The 19,925-nt window shown below is 29.8% G+C and overlaps 1 protein-coding gene and 2 pseudogenes across 1 annotated transcript; all 3 read left to right on the top strand.

Annotated features, from left to right (window-relative positions):
* The first annotated feature begins 3,900 nt into the window (after positions 1-3,900).
* On the top strand, positions 3,901-5,482 carry LOC131169069 (7-deoxyloganetic acid glucosyltransferase-like; annotated as a pseudogene).
* A 1,084-nt stretch (positions 5,483-6,566) lies between these two features.
* On the top strand, positions 6,567-8,322 carry LOC131182173 (7-deoxyloganetic acid glucosyltransferase-like). The gene is made up of 2 exons (XM_058150841.1): positions 6,567-7,252; positions 7,346-8,322. The coding sequence occupies exons 1-2, from the start codon at positions 6,772-6,774 to the stop codon at positions 8,320-8,322; spliced, it is 1,458 nt and encodes a 485-aa protein (XP_058006824.1). The 5' UTR covers positions 6,567-6,771.
* Positions 8,323-11,969: 3,647 nt separating this feature from the next.
* The window catches only part of LOC131182172 (7-deoxyloganetic acid glucosyltransferase-like), a 137,279-nt pseudogene continuing 129,323 nt past the window's right edge, over positions 11,970-19,925 (top strand).

The raw sequence follows: 19,925 nt of genomic DNA, 5'->3' as shown, positions 1-19,925 counted from the left end.
AGTTTTAAAAATATCATTCCCACAGAAAATTATGCTTAAATTGAAAATAAAAAATAAGGTAATTAGAATGGTAAAATTTAAAAATATAAAAAATGAAATTTAAAATTTAAAATTAGTATTTGAGAAATTTAAGCTAAATCAAATAATTAATTAAATTAATTAAACTAGATTGCTAAAATTTAAATTGAAATTACTAATTATGAATTTGGGATGATTTAAACCTAACTTCAATAAAATTAAAGTGATTCTACAGATAGAGCTTTTGAATATTGCTTATATGTGATTTATCTCTAATTTAGTCAAACATATGAGATTTGCAATTTTGAAGGAAATCAATTCTTAGTTCTTTGAAATCTTTTTCAAGCATTTCAAAGTTGGTTTTCATTAAATCAAACCATATTTTCACAGTGTTTCAAACTTGATAAAAACCAATTTAAAACTCTAATTGATTCTAAAAGTCTTCTTAATCTTCTTAGCTTATTTTTAACACCAAAAAAACTAAGTTTATTGCAATATTATTTATCTTTAACATTCATTTTTCAGTCCATTTGTAAATGATTAAGACTTAAACTTAATAAGGGCGCTTCATCAAGCAAGACAATAAGCTCGTAAGCAATAAATCAAAAATGCAGCAAATCTCATTTAAATAGCTAAATCAGTTCAAAAACCACATTGCAAGACAATATTTACATACCCATCTCTAGAATCTCAAAGTTCTACTCACTAAACATGGTTTCAAGATAAACCCACGTAGAGAAATAAAGAAGAAAAGAAAATTTAAGCTAAGGGAAAGAAAAAGTCAATAAAATGATGAAAAATCTACTACTGTAACATTGGAGAAGACCTCCTTTTAGCTGCTGTAAAAAAGATCTAAGGATGCTCCTCTCTCTCCTTTTCTCTCTAGCAAAATTGTCTTTCTTTTCCCCTTAGGGTAAGAAAGAGATATATCCTTTAGGGGTCTACCCTAGAATAGGTTAAAAAGACAAGATTCTAGAAAAAATAATATATTAGGTCAGAGAAGAGAAAGTGCCACGTCAACATTTTTTTCATTAAAATGACACAAGCTAAATCGGGTTGTGTTGCGCATTGTGTTACAAGTTGTGTAACTTTTTGGACAATTCTGAGATTCATTAGGTGCATCCACATAGGCTAAATGAGATTGTGTCCTTACTTGTGTAACTTTTGGCCTGAGAAAAAACTTCATTTCTACCTGCGACACAACCTGCGACAGAAGTTACACAAGCTAAGTCATAAGTTATTCAACTTTCTATTTCTTTAAAACTCAACTTCAAATTTTTCTCTTTAAAACTTTGTAATTTAGCTTGGATTTCTTTCATATGTCTGCTATGATCAAAATTATCACTAAAATTATCCAAATTTTAACCTATAAAATAAATAAATTCTATAAATTAAACTAAAAAATATGAAAATGTAAAATTAACTAAATAAAGGCTAATATCTACTATAAAAGCTATAAACAAAGGTAAATTAGTTGCAAAATTATACCTAAATAATGATATGAAATGCATGCATCACTGGCCGGCACCGATCACATATACAAACACACTGACCTCTATCAATTGACTGACAAAAAAATAAATTTTAAAATAAAGAAGCAAGAATTAATCCTAGGTTCTTGCCTAAATTTTGGTGGAGTTTCTCGTATAACTAGATCTGATCTCCTGCAAGAAAACCCAAGAAACAGCATCAACAATAACAAAAAATGGCCTTAGGCCCATAACACACTGATAATACCCATCAAGGCCTACAAAAACCAAATCTAAATCTAGATTTTCAATCTCTAGTTTGGGTCCCTAAAATTCAAAAAATATTCTTGAAAGTGATCTGCATCATCCTTGTATTAAATAAATTTATTTACTTAATTTCACTAACCTAGGAATATTTTACAGATTAATCAGCCAGCTTAACTAAGGTAAAAACTATATAACTTGAGTTTGGGATTACCTTTGTAAATTTTACTACCTGGAACACATCCAAAAAGTTTGAAAATGCTAGAAATGACTGTAATATTAACTATTTTCTAAGATGGATTGCCGAGTGTCTGGATCAGGCTGGAAAGTCAGTCCCAAGCACCGATGAGCTATCGTTGATCCAACTACATATCCGAGATGCCCATTAGCTGCTGGTGACAGATCCGCAAATAGTTTATCAAAACTCTACTCTGATCGCTCGATATCGACCAATTTAGTATATGCCATCCAATGAGTATCTTCTCAATCCGACCTCCGATCAAGGTATGGTTGGTGTCAAATTGAAGCATATGAAGATTAGATGAAGATTACTAGGCTTGATCATCCATTCCAGTCACTGATTGGTAGGGACTTAGCCGGAAAGCATGAAAAACTCAAAACTTCTCTCCTTTATAACTTTTTCCTCCGACCATCATTTGATGCAAAATTTGTCCTAAAAGAAAGCTCATGAAACAAGGATTCCAACGTTACCAGAATCACGTCCATCCGACGTTAGATCGCCTGGAATCACATCAGAAAGCTCTTACCTTCGAGCGTGCATTTTTCTCTCTCATTCCTCGTTTGCTGCCACTTCTAGTGGTCCTAGCCTCCATTCATGGCCCATTGGTAGTCATTGGAAGTAGTGTCATTGTTTGAGGGTGTCGCTAGCGGTAGGTGGTGGTTCACCTGAGAAGAAAAAAAGAAAGAGGGAGAAGTGAGAGATAGGAGAGAGAAAGAAGGTTGGGAGGGGAGAAACCTACCACATTTTTTTATTCTTCTTTTTTTTTTTCCAAAATTCTTATTACAAGTCCCATCATAAGCCCCATCTCCCATCACTTTTCTTATCTTTTCTTTTCTTATTAACTATTATTATAATTAACATTATATTTATTAAACTAACATCACAATATAATTAAATTAGTGATAATAATACAAATATATATTAATCAAATGATAAAGCTTATAATAATAATAATAATAATAATAATAATAATAATAATAATAATAATAATAATAATAATAATAATAACTTAACTAGGAGAACACTGGTTAAATAAACATTGAAAATAATGTACGAATAAAAATATTATAAAATTACAAATTAATTAGACAATATTAAAATACCATTAAAATTTATTTTTTAAAAAATCAAGTTATTATATCTATTATTTAAAAAAAATGAAAATACTTTTTAAATATATTAAATAGGCTTCATAACTATTTTTATTAAACAATATGACAATATAAAATTTCAAAATATCAATATAATGATAATAAAAATATTATTATGATAATGTACTAAACAATAAAATACATTTTAAAAATTATCTTATTTTCTAATTTTATAAATAATTTTCTTTTTCATTAATCTAGTTATGTAATTTTATTATGAAAATTAATATTATTTTAAATTATAAAAAAACATAATATAAGTAAATCAAATTTTTTGTTTAAAAAATAAAATAATAAAGTTTAAATAAATTTAATTTAATTAGATAGTTTATATTTTTTATTAATTTTATTTAGTTTTTAAACATCTTCATCCATTTATATTTTTAAAATTTATTATTATATTATTTTTTTATTATATTACATTTAAATTTATAATTAAATTATTATTATTTTATATAACACATAATTTTAATAAAAATATAATTTAATAAAAAATATAATAATTTATTATTATTATTATTATTATTATTATTATTATTATTATTATTATAGTAATGCATGTCACGTGAGGTTGTCAGTTACAATAATTCAAAGTTAGTGTTCTCTTGTTGATAAAAAAAAAAAAAAAAAAAAGGGTTAGTCTCTTCTTGTCGATTTGGATTGATAAGAAGATGAGAAGAACCTTTCTTGGTGGTTTTTCCAGTCCTTCGTTAAAAAAAATCTTTTCTTTTCTTTTCCATTGGGTTTCGATTGGTGTTTTTAATTCTTGAAAATGGAACAAGGGCCAATTCTTTCTCCCCATATACTCATCTTTCCTGGCCCAGCCCAAGGCCATGTGAACTCCATACTCAAGCTGGCAGAGCTTTTATGCCTTGCTGGCTTTAAGATTACCTTCATAAATTTCCAGAATATCCATGAACGTCTAGTTCGTTATTCAGATGTTGAAGCTCGTTTTTCCAAATATTATGGATTCCAATTCAAAACCATACCAGAATGTCAGGCAGAAGATCCTCGACCGGCCGACTGGGTGAGAAAGTTATGTCAGGAAATGGAAGTGAAGAGCAAGCCAATTTTCAAGAAGATGGTGATTGAGAGTAACCCAGCAGTTAAATATATCATAGGAGATGGGGCGATGGGATTTGTCTATGATGTTGCGGTTGAGGTTGGAATTCCTGCTATTCAGATGCACTGCATCAGTGCCTGCTCCTTCTGGACATTCTTTTCTATTCCTGACGTTGTTGCTGCTCATCAACTTCCTATCAAAGGTATTCCTACTATTATATACGTATCATCCTTCTCTTAATGATCTCTTTATTCCATTCAATTGTATTACTAACGAGTCCAATCCAATCTCCTGAAACTGAAAGGAAAAGAAGACATGGACAGGTTTATCACAGAAGTACCAGGAATGGAAACTTTTCTCCGATGCCGAGATCTTCCAGGAGGTTTTTGCCAAGTTAGCGACATATCAGACCCTAATCTCTTCGTCATCACCAAAGAGATACGACAATCCCAAGCACTCATCATCAACACCTTTGAAGAGCTAGAAGGACCAATACTTTCCCAAATACGCATTCGTTACCCTAAAATCTACACAATCGGACCTCTCCACGAGCATCTGAAAACAAAACTAAGAAGCATCGAAAAGCAAGAATCGTATTCATCCTCGAACAGTCTTTGGGAAGTTGACAGGACCTGCATCACATGGCTGGATAACCAGCCATCGCAATCTGTACTCTATGTAAGCTTTGGTAGCATTACAATTATGACTAGAGCAGCTCATGGAATTCTGGCACGGTCTTGTTAATAGCAAAAAGAAGTTCTTGTGGGTTATAAGGCCTGAATCTGTTATTAACCAAGATGGTGATAATCTTGGAGAAATTCCTGAGCAGCTTCAGGAGGGAGAAAAGGAAAAAGGATACATCGTCAAATGGGCACCCCAGGAAGAGGTTTTGGCACACAAGGCAATTGGTGGGTTCTTGACACACAGTGGATGGAACTCAACTTTGGAGAGTATGGAAGCTGGTGTGCCTATGATTTGCTGGCCTTACATTGGTGATCAGCAAGTGAATAGCAGGTTTGTGAGTGAGGTCTGGAAGCTGGGATTGGACATGAAGGATGTGTGTGATAGAGGGGTTGTCGAGAAGATGGTGAATGATCTAATGGTGGATAAGAGGGAAGAGTTTGTGAAATCAACAGCTAGGATGGCAGAGTTAGCAAGAAAAAGTGTATCAGAAGGTGGATCTTCTTCTTCTTGTCTGAACCGTATGATCGCGGATATAAGGTTGATGAACATGAAGGCATATAGTAGTGATACTTACAAGGATAACTTGTCATAATAAAGAACTTGTAAGACTAACTTGATAAAATTATAGGATTTTTTCTGGTATTAATTTTTTTATAATAAAAATATTATTTTTATTATTTAATTTATTAATTATTATTATTATATTAAACTTTCATTAAATTAAGAATTATTAAAATTTAAATATATATATATATATATATATATATATATATATATATATATATATATATATATATATATATATATATATTTTAATGCAGGTGAGCTCATCACTTACCTCACATGAGTAGTTAGTAGTCATGATCAAGGAAAGGATCATTTGTCTCGCATCCTTCAAACTCAAAGCTCTTGCCATTTAGTCCATTTGGAAAGAAATTTTATTGGGTCTCAGTTGGAATTTAAACTCAATCAAAACTTCACAATTCAAGTTGGAACTCTCCACTACTTGCACTCATTATCATGTGATAAAGAGTTTATTAATTTTTTTTTTATCATGTCGTGAAGATCTATTATTATTGAAAGTATTGTTAAGAATTATTTTTAAATATATAAATTAAAATATTTTAAAATTATTATATAAATATGACTATAAAGATTTTTCAAACATATTTAATTTATATTATATTAATATAAAATAATTAACATTTGACAATTTCAAAGAAAATAAAGGTTTATTTATGAACTTATAATTTTGAAGAATTAATGTGAATAATTTATTTTATTAGTATATTAATTTAAATTGTTAAATTAATTTTAATTTTATAATCTTTTATATGTAAAAGTTATATAACTTTTTTCATTTATTATTTTGCAAAATTTTAATATATCAAAATTATTTTCCACTAATATAAATAAATTTGTTATTATGAATATAAAATTTTTGAATTTTGTATTTTAAGTAATTTTTATAATAAATTATTATATAAAATTTAATTACTAAAAAAATCAAACTACTAATTATAAAAATATACCATTTTTAATTTTATGAGATTTTTAAACTTCAATCCCTGTTCTATAAATTTTTATTTAATGAAATATATATAATAATTTTATTATAATTATTATATATAATAAATTTATTATAATCATTAATTATCATGAATTTTCATATCCCATAATCATCAACAATTACAATTTTATTGTATAATTTTTCCTATTCCACACATTCAAAGTTACTGACTTCTAGTCGGTTTGGTTTGACAACAAGAAACACTCTTTTCTTTTCTTTATTTGGTTGGGATTCGATTGGAGTTTCTAATTTTATCTTCTCTTCATTAATTGCCTGTTAAACTTCTTATCTGCAGCTAAAACTTGAAAGAAATGGAACAAGGGTCCATTCCTTCTCCTCATATACTCATCTTTCCTGCCCAAGGCCAAGGACATGTAAACGCCACGCTCAAGCTAGCAGAGCTTTTGAGCCTTGCTGGCTTTAAGATTACCTTCATAAATTTCCAGTATGTACATGAACGTCTAGTTCGTAATACGGATGTTGAAGCTCGTTTCTCCAAATATCATGGATTCCAATTCAAAACCATACCAGTTTGTCGGCCAGACGATCCTCAACGGACTGAGCGGTGGAGAAAGTTATCGGTGAAGAGCAAGCCAATTTTTAAGAGGATGGTGATTGAGAGTAAACCAACAGTTAACTATATAATAGGAGATGGGGTGTTGGGATTTGTCCATGATGTCGCCGTTGAGATTGGAATTCCTGCTATTCAGATGCATTGCGTCAGTGCTTGCTCCTTCTGGACTTTCTTTTCTATTCCTGACGTTGTTGCAGCCCATCAACTTCCTATTAAAGGTATTCCTACTATTATATGTCATCCTTTTCTTAATGATCTCTTTATTCCATTCAATTGTATTACTTACGGGTCCAATCTCTTGAAACTGAAAGGAAAAGAAGACATGGACAGGTTGATCACAAAAGTACCAGGAATGGAAACGTTTCTCCGATGCCGAGATCTTCCAGCAGGTTTCTGTCAAGTTAGCGACATATCAGACCCTAATCTCTTCTTCATCACCAACGAGATACGAAAATCCCAAGCACTTATCATCAACACCTTTGAAGAGCTAGAAGGACCAATACTTTCCCAAATACGCACTCGCTATCCTAAAATCTACACAATTGGACCTCTCCATGAGCATCTGAAAACAAAACTAAGAAGCATCGGAAAGCAAGAATTGTATTCATCCTCGAACAGTCTCTGGAAAGTTGACGGGACCTGCATCACATGGCTAGATAACCAGCCATCGCAATCTGTACTCTATGTAAGCTTTGGTAGCTCCACAATTATGACAAGAGACCAGCTCATGGAATTCTGGTACGGTCTTGTTAATAGCAAGAAGAAGTTCTTATGGGTTATAAGGCCTGAATCTGTTATTAACCAAGATGGTGATAATCTTGGAGAAATTCCTGAGGAGCTTCAGGAGGGAGGAAAGGAAAGGGGATACGTTGTCAAATGGGCACCCCAGGAAGAGGTTTTGGCACATAAGGCAATTGGTGGGTTCTTGACACACAATGGATGGAACTCTACCTTGGAGAGCATAGCGGCTGGTGTGCCTATGATTTGCTGGCCTTACTTTGGTGATCAGCAAGTGAATAGCAGGTATGTGAGTGAGATTTGGAAGCTGGGATTGGACATGAAGGATGTATGTGATAGAAGAGTTGTGGAGAAGATGGTGAATGATCTGATGGTGGATAGGAGGGATGAGTATGTAAAGTCAACGGCTAGGATGCAAGAGTTAGCAAGAAAGAGCGTATCAGAAGATGGATCTTCTTCTTGTTGTCTGAACCGTCTGATCGAGGACATAAGGTTGATGAACAAGAAGGCATATGCCAGCGATAATGACAAGGATAACTTGTCACAATAAAGAATATTTTTTTTATTTATTATTTTCTTTACTCTTGTTTAGATGAAAAGAAAAATAAAAAAAAAATAAGAAAAATAAATTATTATCTAAAGAGGAAAAATTAAGAGAGAAAAGTTTATCACGAATTTATAATTTTATTCTCTATATTTTCAAGAGAATTTAAGTAAAAAATAATAATTTTAGAATTTTAATATATCTAGTAAATATTTCTTCTAACTTTTTTTTTATTTTTTCTTATATTTAAAAAAAATAAGAAATATTATTTATTTTCTTTTCTTTTTAACTAAGAAAATATCTTTCTTTTTTTTTTTCACATAAGAGAACAACTTTGATAGTGGCACAATCAATGCCAGCATTGCTATTTGGTTCGTTGGGTTTCTGTTTTTGGATTGGGGTATCAGTGATAGCGGTTGTGGTGGCGGTGGTGTTATGAGAAAGGACACAGTAGTGCCATATCGGTACCGGTGCTTCTTGTGTTATCATCATCAGATTCATGAGAGAATTGGAGGTACTAGAAGAAGGGGAGGTGGGGGCGGTGGACGAATGGGGTGGAGTTTGTTTCGGCGATGGGAAGAGAGGAAATGAGGAGGCAATGAAAGGGAATTAAAGAAGGAGGGGAAATAGGGAAATCGTTCCTGCCACCATCTAAAGGCAATTATGTAATAAAATTACGTTACTTAATGATAAATTGGATTTGGAAGGTGTGTGATTTGACTATTCACGTTTAATGTTTAATTTTTGAATTAAAATAAAATTTTTAATTTATAAATTAATTTAAAAATACATAATTAATTATTTAATAAAATTATTTAAAATTAATTTTTAAACAGTTTATATGTTTAATTAAGACGTATTTAAAATGAACTTCATTTATTAAAATGATAAAAAAAAATATATATCATATTATTATGGTTGCTAATATGGTCATAATGTAGATATTTTAAAAATTATTAAAATAATATAATTTTTTAATTGATAAAAAATAATTTTAAAATAAATTATAAAAAATACTTTATTTATTGCTTTAATTTATTTTAAATATTTATTTAATAATAATAATAATAATAATAATAATAATAATAATAATAATAATAATAATAATAAAACCATTAACAAATTTGTGGTTTATTAATTATTATCGAGACAAGCATTTTGTCTTTGTATGGAAAGCAAATCTTTGAGAGAAGTCCTTCGGAGCATATGTTGCATAGCAAGACAGCCAGAGCCGACAGGTAGAGCCGCAACATTATGCCTTTAATTGGACGCATTAGCCTATCGAGGAAAATGAACACAAAGAACATGTAAGAAAAAAGCCAAACTCCCCCACCCACCACTTGCTGTCCTTAAGAAGAAGACTCACTGAATTGAATTATGGGAATTTTTATGATAATTATTTTTATAATTAAAAATATGTCTTATTATATGCTTTATTAATTGTTGCTCATTATATTAAGCTTTCATTAAATTAAAAAATTATCAAAATTTAAATTTCTAAATCATATGAGCTTATACTAATCTCTAAAAATTTAAATTTTAATCTCTATTTTTCACACATTTCTTTAAATTTAAATTCTGCACAGTTTGTATTTGTAACACTCAAATTATGAATAGCTTGTATTTATGACTTTTTCAGAATTTATTATAATTCGGTGTTAGGCTCTCTTTATGAGAATTAAATCAGGAGTTAATAAAACTGTTTAATTACGGATCCTAAGCCCAGGGAATGACCGCTAGACTCTAAAAGCTCCCTTTTTATAGTTAAAAAAAAAAATTTCTTCCCTTTTAATAAATTTGTAAAGAATTTTTTTTATTGGGTCTCAATTGAGATTTAAATTTAATCAAAATTTTACAATTTAAATTTTCAATAAAAATTTGTTAATGAAGTAATTTTCCTTTTCATCAGAATTCCAACTTTTGATTATTTAGAATAAATCTAAACCCAATAGATCATTTTATTTAAAAAAAAAAAAATTGAACACTTGATGTGAATAAGACATTAATCCTAGACTTCAAAATATATTTTGAAACTTACTATCATTTAAACTATAACATTAGCTTGATACATTTTTATTCACACACATATATATAAGTAATTTTCCTCATATTACTAATTAAATTAGGTATTATATCAAATCGATATATTATATGGTATCCTGCATTTTAATAAAATTATTATGATTCCTTCAAGAAACATGTTGTTAAGTTGGATTAATATATCTCTCTGTCTATTAATACAAAAACAATTAATATAAAATAATTAATAATTATTAGCACGTGCCAATTTTAAAATAAAATAAAGATTTATTATTTTATCAGCATATGATTTTAAATAATTAATTTCAATAATTTATTTTATTAACATATTAATTGGAATTGTTAAATTAATTTTAATTTATAATTTTTGCATCATAAATATCTAATTTTATTTTTTTATTAATATAAATAAATTTACTATCACTACAATAAACATTAGACTTAGTAACAATAATTTTTATTGCTAAATGTGTAAAATTTGTTGCCATAAATTAATAGTAGTAATATATAAATTGTAGTATATTACTGTTATAAAACTATATCCGTAAATATTTTACAATAAAATTGTAGTTGTTGAAAAAAAAATTTATAGACAGTAGCAATTATTGTTACAAAAAATTTTTAAGGATAACAATGATTGTTGTCATATCTTTAATTATTTTATTGTTTTTTTCTTTTAATAATCTCTCATATTTGTGTCTGTTTGGAATAGATTTGAGTTTCTCTACTCAGATTTATGTTATTAAATAATAGATCTAAGGTTCTTTTTCTAGTATTGGGGTTCTGTTTCTCCTTATTATTGAGCTTTTATTTTTTCTCCCCTTAACGGGTTTTTTTTTTTAAATTTAAATAGGTTTTTTTGGTAATTCAAAATACAACATGAGTTGTTGATTTTTTTTTTGTTAGTGATTTAATATGGGTAATGATCTTCTATCAATAAATTTTGCTAATGCGACTTGTTCCTCTATTGATATTTGATGGTTTAATATATTCTGTGGGCCATATACGTAACAAGATTTCAAAATGGCAATATTACAGAAGATTTCTTTATTTATCTAAAATTGAAAAGTTATTTTATTTTATCTAAATTATCTTTGAACACAATATTTTAATTATTTATATTTATATTTTTTATTTTATAAGAATATTATGATGTACTTATCTTATTATTCTTATTAATAAATTGTCAAATTTTATCTAAAAGAAAAATAATTATTAATATTACTTCCGTATATTAATTTTATAGGCACTAAAATTATTATGGACGTAAAGTTTTTATTATTAGTTCTAACAATACATTATAAAAATTTTCTTCTAATTTTTTTTTATTTTATATTTTGAATTTTAATTAAATAATTGAAAATAATTTTAAAAAAATATTACAGACTAAAATTTAATTATTTATAAAAAAATAAACTATTAATTATAAAAATACACTATGAGAGACTTATCAATCTGAATCCCTATGTCCACACATTCAAAAAGTCACCGTCTTCAAGGATTTTTTGGGATTCTAATAGAGTTTTTAATTTTATCTTCCATCAGAATTCCACCCTTTCATTAATCGCCTGTTAAATTTCTTATCCTCAGCCCAGCTAGCCAAAACTTGAAAAATGGAGCAATGGTCAATTCCTTCTCCTCATATACTCATCTTTGCTGCCCCAGGCCAAGGCCATGCAAACCCCACACTCAAGCTAGCAGAGCTTTTAAGCCTTGCTGGCTTTAAGATTACCTTCATAAATTTCCAGGATATCCATGAATGCCTAGTTAGTTCGTCATACAGCTGTTGAAGCCATACCTGTTTATCGGCCAGAAGATCCTCATCCGGCCGACCGTTTGAGAAAGTTATCAGTGAAGAGCAAGCCAATTTTCAAGAAGATAGTGACTGAGAGTAGTCCAGCAGTTAACTATATCATAGGAGATGGGGCGATGGGATTTGTGTATGATGTTGCTGTTGAGGTTGGAATTCCTGCTATTCAGATGCAATGCGCCAGTGCTTGCTCCTTCTGGACTTTCTTGTCTATTCCTGATGTTGTTGCAGCTCATCAACTTCCTGTCAAAGGTATATCACTACAATATATAATAATGCTTAAATGCTACTATCCTATCACTTGCCCTTTGTTTAGATGGAGGGAGATGGAGAGAGGAAAAAAATAAAATAAATTAGATTTTTTTTTTCATTTTTCTTATTCAGATATTAGAATAATCCAAACAAAGGGTTAAATTAGGGTAAAGGAGTGTTTATTTCCTTTATAGTTACATTCTTAAATTTTGTTTAATATAAAAAAATTATAATATATTAAAATTAATTTTCTTATTTTAGTATATATAAATTCTTCCCTACGTGGTGTGTGCGTGCACTTATCTTTCAATAATAATAATAAAAAGAATAGATAGATTTCATACCTCTTCATAGGCTTAAAGAGGATCATCTATATATTAATTTCGAAAAAAATTAGCTTCCAAGAATATTTTTATGTTCCCAATCACTAGTTGCCTTTTGAGTACACAAAAATAATTTTTAGATACGACAAACCTATATTTGGATATATCATCATTCATATGAAGTGATCAGTCAAATTTATATAGTAGAACCCCCACAGACTTTTGTTAATAACTAATTTTTTTTAAATTATTTAATTTTTATATTTTAATAAAATTAATTATTTAATTTTGATATTTTTAAAAATATATTATTTAATCTATATATTTTGCTTACGTTAAACTATTTAGTCACTTTGTTAAATTTTTATGTTAGATTAATCAATAAATTTTAATACTAGTTAAATTATTATTTAATTTTTATATTTTAATAAAATTAATTAATTAGATTCATGTTTTTTGAAAAAAAAAAAAATTTCAGGATGGAAATTAAATTTTGCAAATTTGTGGAAATTAAAAATATTTCCATTCCCATGAAACTGATAGGAAAAGAATACATGGACAGGTTGATCACAAAAGTACCAGGAATGGAAACGTTTCTTCGATATAGAGTGATGTTAGCTGTGATATAGCTTCAATAAGTGTACGGGTCACAGTAGTATAGTTTTAAAAATATCATTCCCACAGGAAATTGTGCTTAAATTGTAAATAAAAGAATAAGCTAATTAGAATGGTAAAATTTAAAAATATTAAAAAAGAAATTCAAAATTTAAAATTGGTATTTGAGAAATTTAAGCTAAATCAAATAATTAATTAAATTAATTAAACTAGATTGCCAAAATTTAAATTGAAATTGCTAATTATGAAATTGGGAAGAATTAAATTTAAATTCAATAAAAATTAAAATAATTCTAGAGATAGAGTTTTCAATATTATTTGCATGTAGTTTATCCCAAATTTATCCAAACACATGAAAATTGCAATTTTGAGAGAAATCAATTTTTAGTTCTTTGAAACTTTTTTCAAGCATTTCAAAGTTAGTATTCATCAAATCAAACCATGTTTTCACGGTATTTCAAATCTGACAAAATCCAATTAAAGCTCTAATTGATTTTGAAAGTCTCCTTAATCCTCTTAGCTTATCTCTAACACTAAGAAAACTAAGTTTATTGCAAGATTATTTATCCCAAACATTCACTTTTCAGTCCATCTGTCAAGGATTAAAACTTAACTTAATGAGGGCCCATTCATCAAGCAAGGCAACAAGCTCACAAGCAATAAATCAAAATGCAATAAATCTCATTTAAATGACTAAATCAGTTCAAAGACCACAATACAAAGCAATATTTACAAACTCATCTCTAGAATCTCAAAGATCTATTCACAAATCATGGTTTCAAGACAAACCCAAGTATAAAAATGAAGACATAATGAAAATCTAAGCTAAGGGAAAGAAAAATCCAGTAAAATGATGAACAATCTGCTGCTGGAGTGTTGCAGAAAACGTCCTCTACTGTTGCTGCAAAACGATCTTACGAGCTCCTCCTCCTCTCTCTCTCTCTTGCAAAATCTCCTTCTTTTTCTCCTTGTGGAAAGAAAGAGAAAAAGAAGTTTTTATATGGTTCAGAGGTCTGCCCTAGAATGGGTAAAAAGGCAGAAGATTCTGAAGAAAGTGATGTATTAAATCAGAGGGATGAAAGTGCCACGTCAGCCATTTTCATTAAAACGACACAAGCTGAATCGGTTGTGTTGCGCTTTGTGTCGCAAGTTGTGTAACTTTCTGCCCGAGAAAAACTTCATATCTGACAATGACACAACCGTTGACACAAGCTGTGTCATGGGTTGTGCAACTTTCTGTTTCTTTAACTCAACTTCAAAATTTTGCAATTCAACTTTAATTTCTTCCAAATGGCTGCTCTGATCAAAATACACCAAAATTTTCAAAATTTAACCTACAAAATAATAAATTCCAAAAATTAAACTAAGAAGTGTAAAAAGGCAAAATTAACTAAATATATACTAATATCTACAGTAATTACTATAAACAAGGGTAAATTATGTGTAAAAATTATACCTAAATGATGATATAAAATGCATGCATCAAATTTCCCTATACTCAAACTCTTACTTGTCCCCAAGCAAAATTTCATTAAAACTCATTTGGAAGGGAATGGAATCAGTCTTTGAAAGCACAAAAATCAATAATCCAAACAACCAACTTACCTCTAGCCACCAACATTCCAAATTTCCACCAGCAAAGCATAAAGAATGAAGCAATCACTCTCAATAATTACAGAATAGCTAAGAATTAACCAATCAACCCAAGCAACAAATACCAACCAGCTATAAGAGTCAACTGTGCCTAAACAAACCTAAATGAAATAGATAGCCAATGTGTCTCAAATAGATGGTGAGTAATGTATGGAGGATTATATTGCCAAACCTATATGTAAGCATAAAAGATCTAACTCCACTAATGTAACAAGCATTTTTCAAAAAATCATTAAGTCTTTTAAGAGTTGTACTGGGGTCAAATAAGGTAAAATTGTGGTTAACAAAGAAAGGGAATAAGAAAAATAAAATATGAGAATAATACTAATCATGAAACTCAAAGTGCATCCAATATTCTCTTTTTTTATTTTTATCTCTTTTTTTTAAAATATTTTTTAATAATAATTTTTTTATTTTTTATCAAGAGGAAAGAAATTCACAATGAATCTTAAGTGCTATCACAATGATTATATAAAGGGACTACTTTTATACTCTTTTCATTTTGTACTTATCCCTATTTCATGTCACACCCAAAATTACCTTTGGGATATTTTGGTGACTCCTTTTTTTTTTTTTTTTTAATAAGCTTTTCACAATTACTCTAGCACTTTTCAAGATGTTTCAATCCTCCAAGTTTTTTTTTATGTGCACTTAATTGCTAAAACATTATTCTCATAAATAGGTGGTAGTGTTAAGGTTTTATGGCTAGGTAAATGATTTGAGTTCCAAAGAAATTAGAGAATTAAGATTCAAGGGGGTTTGCAAGGGTTGAAATGAAATTAAGGTAGGTTAAGGCTAAATATGAGGTTTAAAATATGAAGAAATGCTTAAATCATATGCTTATCAAATGCAAGTTAAAAAAATTTCACTTTGAAAGATCTAAGATGCTTGTTCTAGGAATGGTGAGACGAAAATGACCATTTTCTTCCTTAAAGGCTTATTCAGACACTCAAAAACTCAAAATAACTAATCAGAATCTGTATATCTAGATGAATATATTAATTTTCAACTATTAAGTAAGAGAAAGAATAATGCTTAAGACTTTGTACCCAACTAGAAACTTTTATTCCACTAACCATCTAGAGGCAAGTTAGATTGCTTGAATAAGCAACTTATGGAACTCAAAGACTGGTTTAAAAAAAATCCAAAAATTTTAAATGAATAAATGAAATGCATGAATGTATAAATGTATAATGAACTTATATGCAACTAAGTATGCATAACTAAGTATATGAAGCTATATGCAATGTATATATGTGAATATGTACAAGTATGAATTAATGAATAAGTATGTCACTATATGCAAATAAAAAGGAAAAATAATTTTTCTAAAAAATTTACCCTCTCCCCCATACTCAGAATGGATATTGTCCTCAATGTTAAAAGATTGCCAGGAATGGGATAATTTGGCAATAAATTCAATGGATTCTCTCAAATACTGTGCAGAAAATATATGGCTAATTTGCGCATAAAGAATAGATATGTAAGCTTAAAGTGGATAAGGGGTACCCTGTTTCATAAGTGGTAGCGCAACTTGTGCTGAAAATAACACAAGCTGAAATAAGAATTGTTACCTCATTGAAGGTGCAACCAATTTAATTAAAGAAAATGTGGACTATAACACTCCTATTTGCATAACCTGGTAAATTACGCTGTTACGGTGACAAGTGTTAGTCCGGACAATTAAGAAGATTAGAACTATGTTTAAGAAATCTAGAAAAGCCCTGAATGAAAATAAATAGAGAATACTAGATAGTGAATTATAAATAAGAAAAACAAAGCATAAAAAGTTAAATGAGCCGATAGTCACAGCGATGGGTGACCTTCCTGGGAAGTGACTGTGAGGTCAGTCTTAACCCGAATTCTAAACCGGAAAATGTGACGCCACGGTCCTTAGGACTATTGCGAACACAGTGGAAAAGAGAAAATCAAAGAAAAGAATTGTTAAGCAGGTCAAATAATTAGGTCAGGGATTTGGAAGAAATATCGAATAACTTGCAAACCGGATTGAGCGGTGAGGGGTAATTTGGTCAATTCACCTCTAGAGGTGATTCTTGACCTAACTGTCCAACAAAATCAGAGAAATGAAAATTTCAGAATCGAGAATTAAATTAAAGAACTAATGAAAAATTAAGGAAAATTGAAAAAGAAAAGAAAGCCTTTAATTACATCATGCCTACCTCATATTATGACATCATAAGTCCAATTTAATTTTCCTACAAATTTTGACCAAGTCAAAATCTATTATTAAAGACTTAAAATAACCAAAAATTAAAAGAGAAAACTTCATCTTCCTCTCCAAATTTTTGGCAGCCCATATTCTCTTCTCTCTCCACCATTGATCACCTCCATTAAAGCTTATGTTAAGCTTTAAAACTCCCACTTAACCCTATTTAGTCCCCAAATTAATCCATAAAAACTTATTATTTTCACTTGAGGAAGCATTTAAAGAAGAAAAGAAAGGGAAAAAGAGAGTGAAATTGAAAAATTGGAATTCAAGTGAAGGTAAGCAATTTAATTTGAAATTTTAGTTTTGATGCATATGTATTAAGTTAATTTAACTTAGATTTTAACCTAAAAATCAAAGGAAACAATTGTTGGGGGACTTTTAAGGAATTCGGCCAGCATTAAAGGTAGATGGAATTGAATGAATCTGATGCATTTGAATAGTTGTTTAGGTTGAATTAGGCATGTAGACCATGGATATATACTTTTTCATTAGATATTAAATTTATGTAATTAGGGTTTTTGAGCATGTGAAAAATTGAGAAAAATTTAGAGAATTAGTCAATTGGTGCCATTGACCTTAGTTGAGTTGAGAAATGGTGAATTGTGACCCTTTGTGGTGTGTGTGAATTGCTAGAAACAAGTTACAATTTGGATTGGTTAGTGATCAAATTCTGGCGGCTTGACCTAGGTCCTTTTTAGGAACCAAAACTAGAAATTTACCAACTCAATTGGTGTGAGGCCAATTGAGAATGAAAATAGACACATAATGGATTATTTTTCATTTAGGAATCTTGCCTAGAAAATGACAATAACTTAGTGAACAATTAGGTCAAACTCGGGTGTAGTGCATTGCCACTGTACCAAAATAACCAAATGAACGCCATAACTTGAGCTATACAGGTTCAAATGACCTGATTTTTGTGGAATTGGAAAGGTATGACATAGCACTACAACTTTCATGAAGAACACCAACCCAAATTCTGCCCATAACCCTGTCTTTTTGCCACCCAAATTTAGTGACCCAAAACTGCTAGAACCAAATTAGGTGCCCAGAAATTATGGGCAGACCAATCCGGACATCCCTGTTTAAATGGTCATAACTTAGGCTACAAAACTTCAAATGGAGTGATTCAAAAAGGGAATTAAAGTTAAGACAATGAGGAATAAGTTTTATGAAGAACACTTTGTCAAATTCTAACAGCAATATGACCAATGGAACAGTACAAAACAGGACACCAAATCTGAAAATTTTGAAATTGTACCTAAGAGACCTAAAATTTGAAGAAACAATCAAAACTAACAAATTTGGCACCCAAAATGTGGTATGTGGGTATAATTGGATTTCTCATACCTATTAAGCATAAGAAAGTCAACATATTGACATGAATAGTAACCCCAAAATGAAAATTTCCAAGAACGTTAATTTAAGCATATTGGGGCTAGAATTAAGTATATATAAATTAATTATTAGATTTACTGTGAGATGAGATACTGAAATACTATAAATTGCGTGTTTTAGCTGAAAAGGACCTGAAAAAGGATAGGACAAACTGAGTCAAGGCCTAGAGGCGACTCACATCAGGTTTGTGCATAATAACTTTTCACTTTCGATTTGCTATTAGAAAATTCATTTGAATACATTTTTGGAGCATTTTATGCTAAATAATGCCTTGAGAAATGTTGTGTTGTGTTACACTCATTTCATATAGGCATTTTAGGGTAGTTTTGCATTCATTTTGCTCTTATATTTTAGTATATTTTATGTTTTTAGCTTTATTTTAGCTTATTTGTTAACTTTAGATACTTTATATTTGATTTTTGTAATTTTGTTGTTTTTGATAGGTTTTTGTGGCAAATCGAAGATCAATAAGTGCATTAGGAAGTGATTTGAAGAAATTTGGAGTTCTTTAAGCATGGAGGAAAGTTGAAGAAATCAAGCCTTGAAAGAGCAAGTTAGCCGAAATTTGCTTAAGACTTTGCTTATAATGTTACTTAGGGTAGGTCATATAAGCTTAACTTTAAGCCTGTTCAAGCTGAAAGTCAAACACAGCTTAAATCCTACATATTCAAGCTTTTACTCCAAAACCTGCCGAGAATTGCTTAAGATCCTGCTTTGGGTAAGCAACAGTGCTTAAGGTGCAGCACAAGTCAAGCTGAAAGTCAAGCATGAGCAGAAAAGTCCATTTTACTCCAAGTCTGCCGAGATTAGCTAAGGGTCTGCTTAACCCTAAGTAGACAGTGCAACCACAGGCCGAAATTTGCTGAAAAAGCTGCTTAGGGTAAGCAATACCCTAAGCAGACTGCCCAAAATGTGAATGACTCTGTTGACTTGAACATTTTTACTCCTCATTTCCTACCCACTCCTTGTCTCTTATTCACTTTTAGAGCAACTTTTTGGGACCATATAAATTCATCATTTTTTAGTTTTTGCCACAAGAAGAAACGGGAAAAAAAAAAAGAAAAGAAAAAATTATAAATAGAGAAAGGAGGAGGACGCCATATTTCTGAGGGAGGAGCTACTGCAACCATTTTTGTGAGCTCCAGAAATAAGAGTTTTGGATTCTTCTACCTGGGTTTTTCTATTTTTAGTCCTCTTATCATGTTTTTCTTTACTTTTCCATTAATCTTTCTTGTAAATACCAACATGAGTGAGTAAACTCTTTGGATTTCAGAGTTGAGGAAATATG

This window comes from Hevea brasiliensis, chromosome 8 (assembly GCF_030052815.1).
Source record: "Hevea brasiliensis isolate MT/VB/25A 57/8 chromosome 8, ASM3005281v1, whole genome shotgun sequence".
Classification (NCBI taxonomy): Eukaryota; Viridiplantae; Streptophyta; class Magnoliopsida; order Malpighiales; family Euphorbiaceae; genus Hevea; species Hevea brasiliensis.
The sequence above is the reverse complement of the archived record's forward strand: the minus strand, read 5'-3'. Positions and strand labels throughout refer to the sequence as shown.

Bases quoted from the DNA above. Each gene is read 5' to 3' on its own strand.
- LOC131182173 (XM_058150841.1), top strand. From the start codon at position 6,772: ATGGAACAAGGGTCCATTCCTTCTCCTCATATACTCATCTTTCCTGCC. The intron at 7,253-7,345 runs GTATTCCTACTA...TGAAACTGAAAG, and splicing joins CCATCAACTTCCTATTAAAG to GAAAAGAAGACATGGACAGG.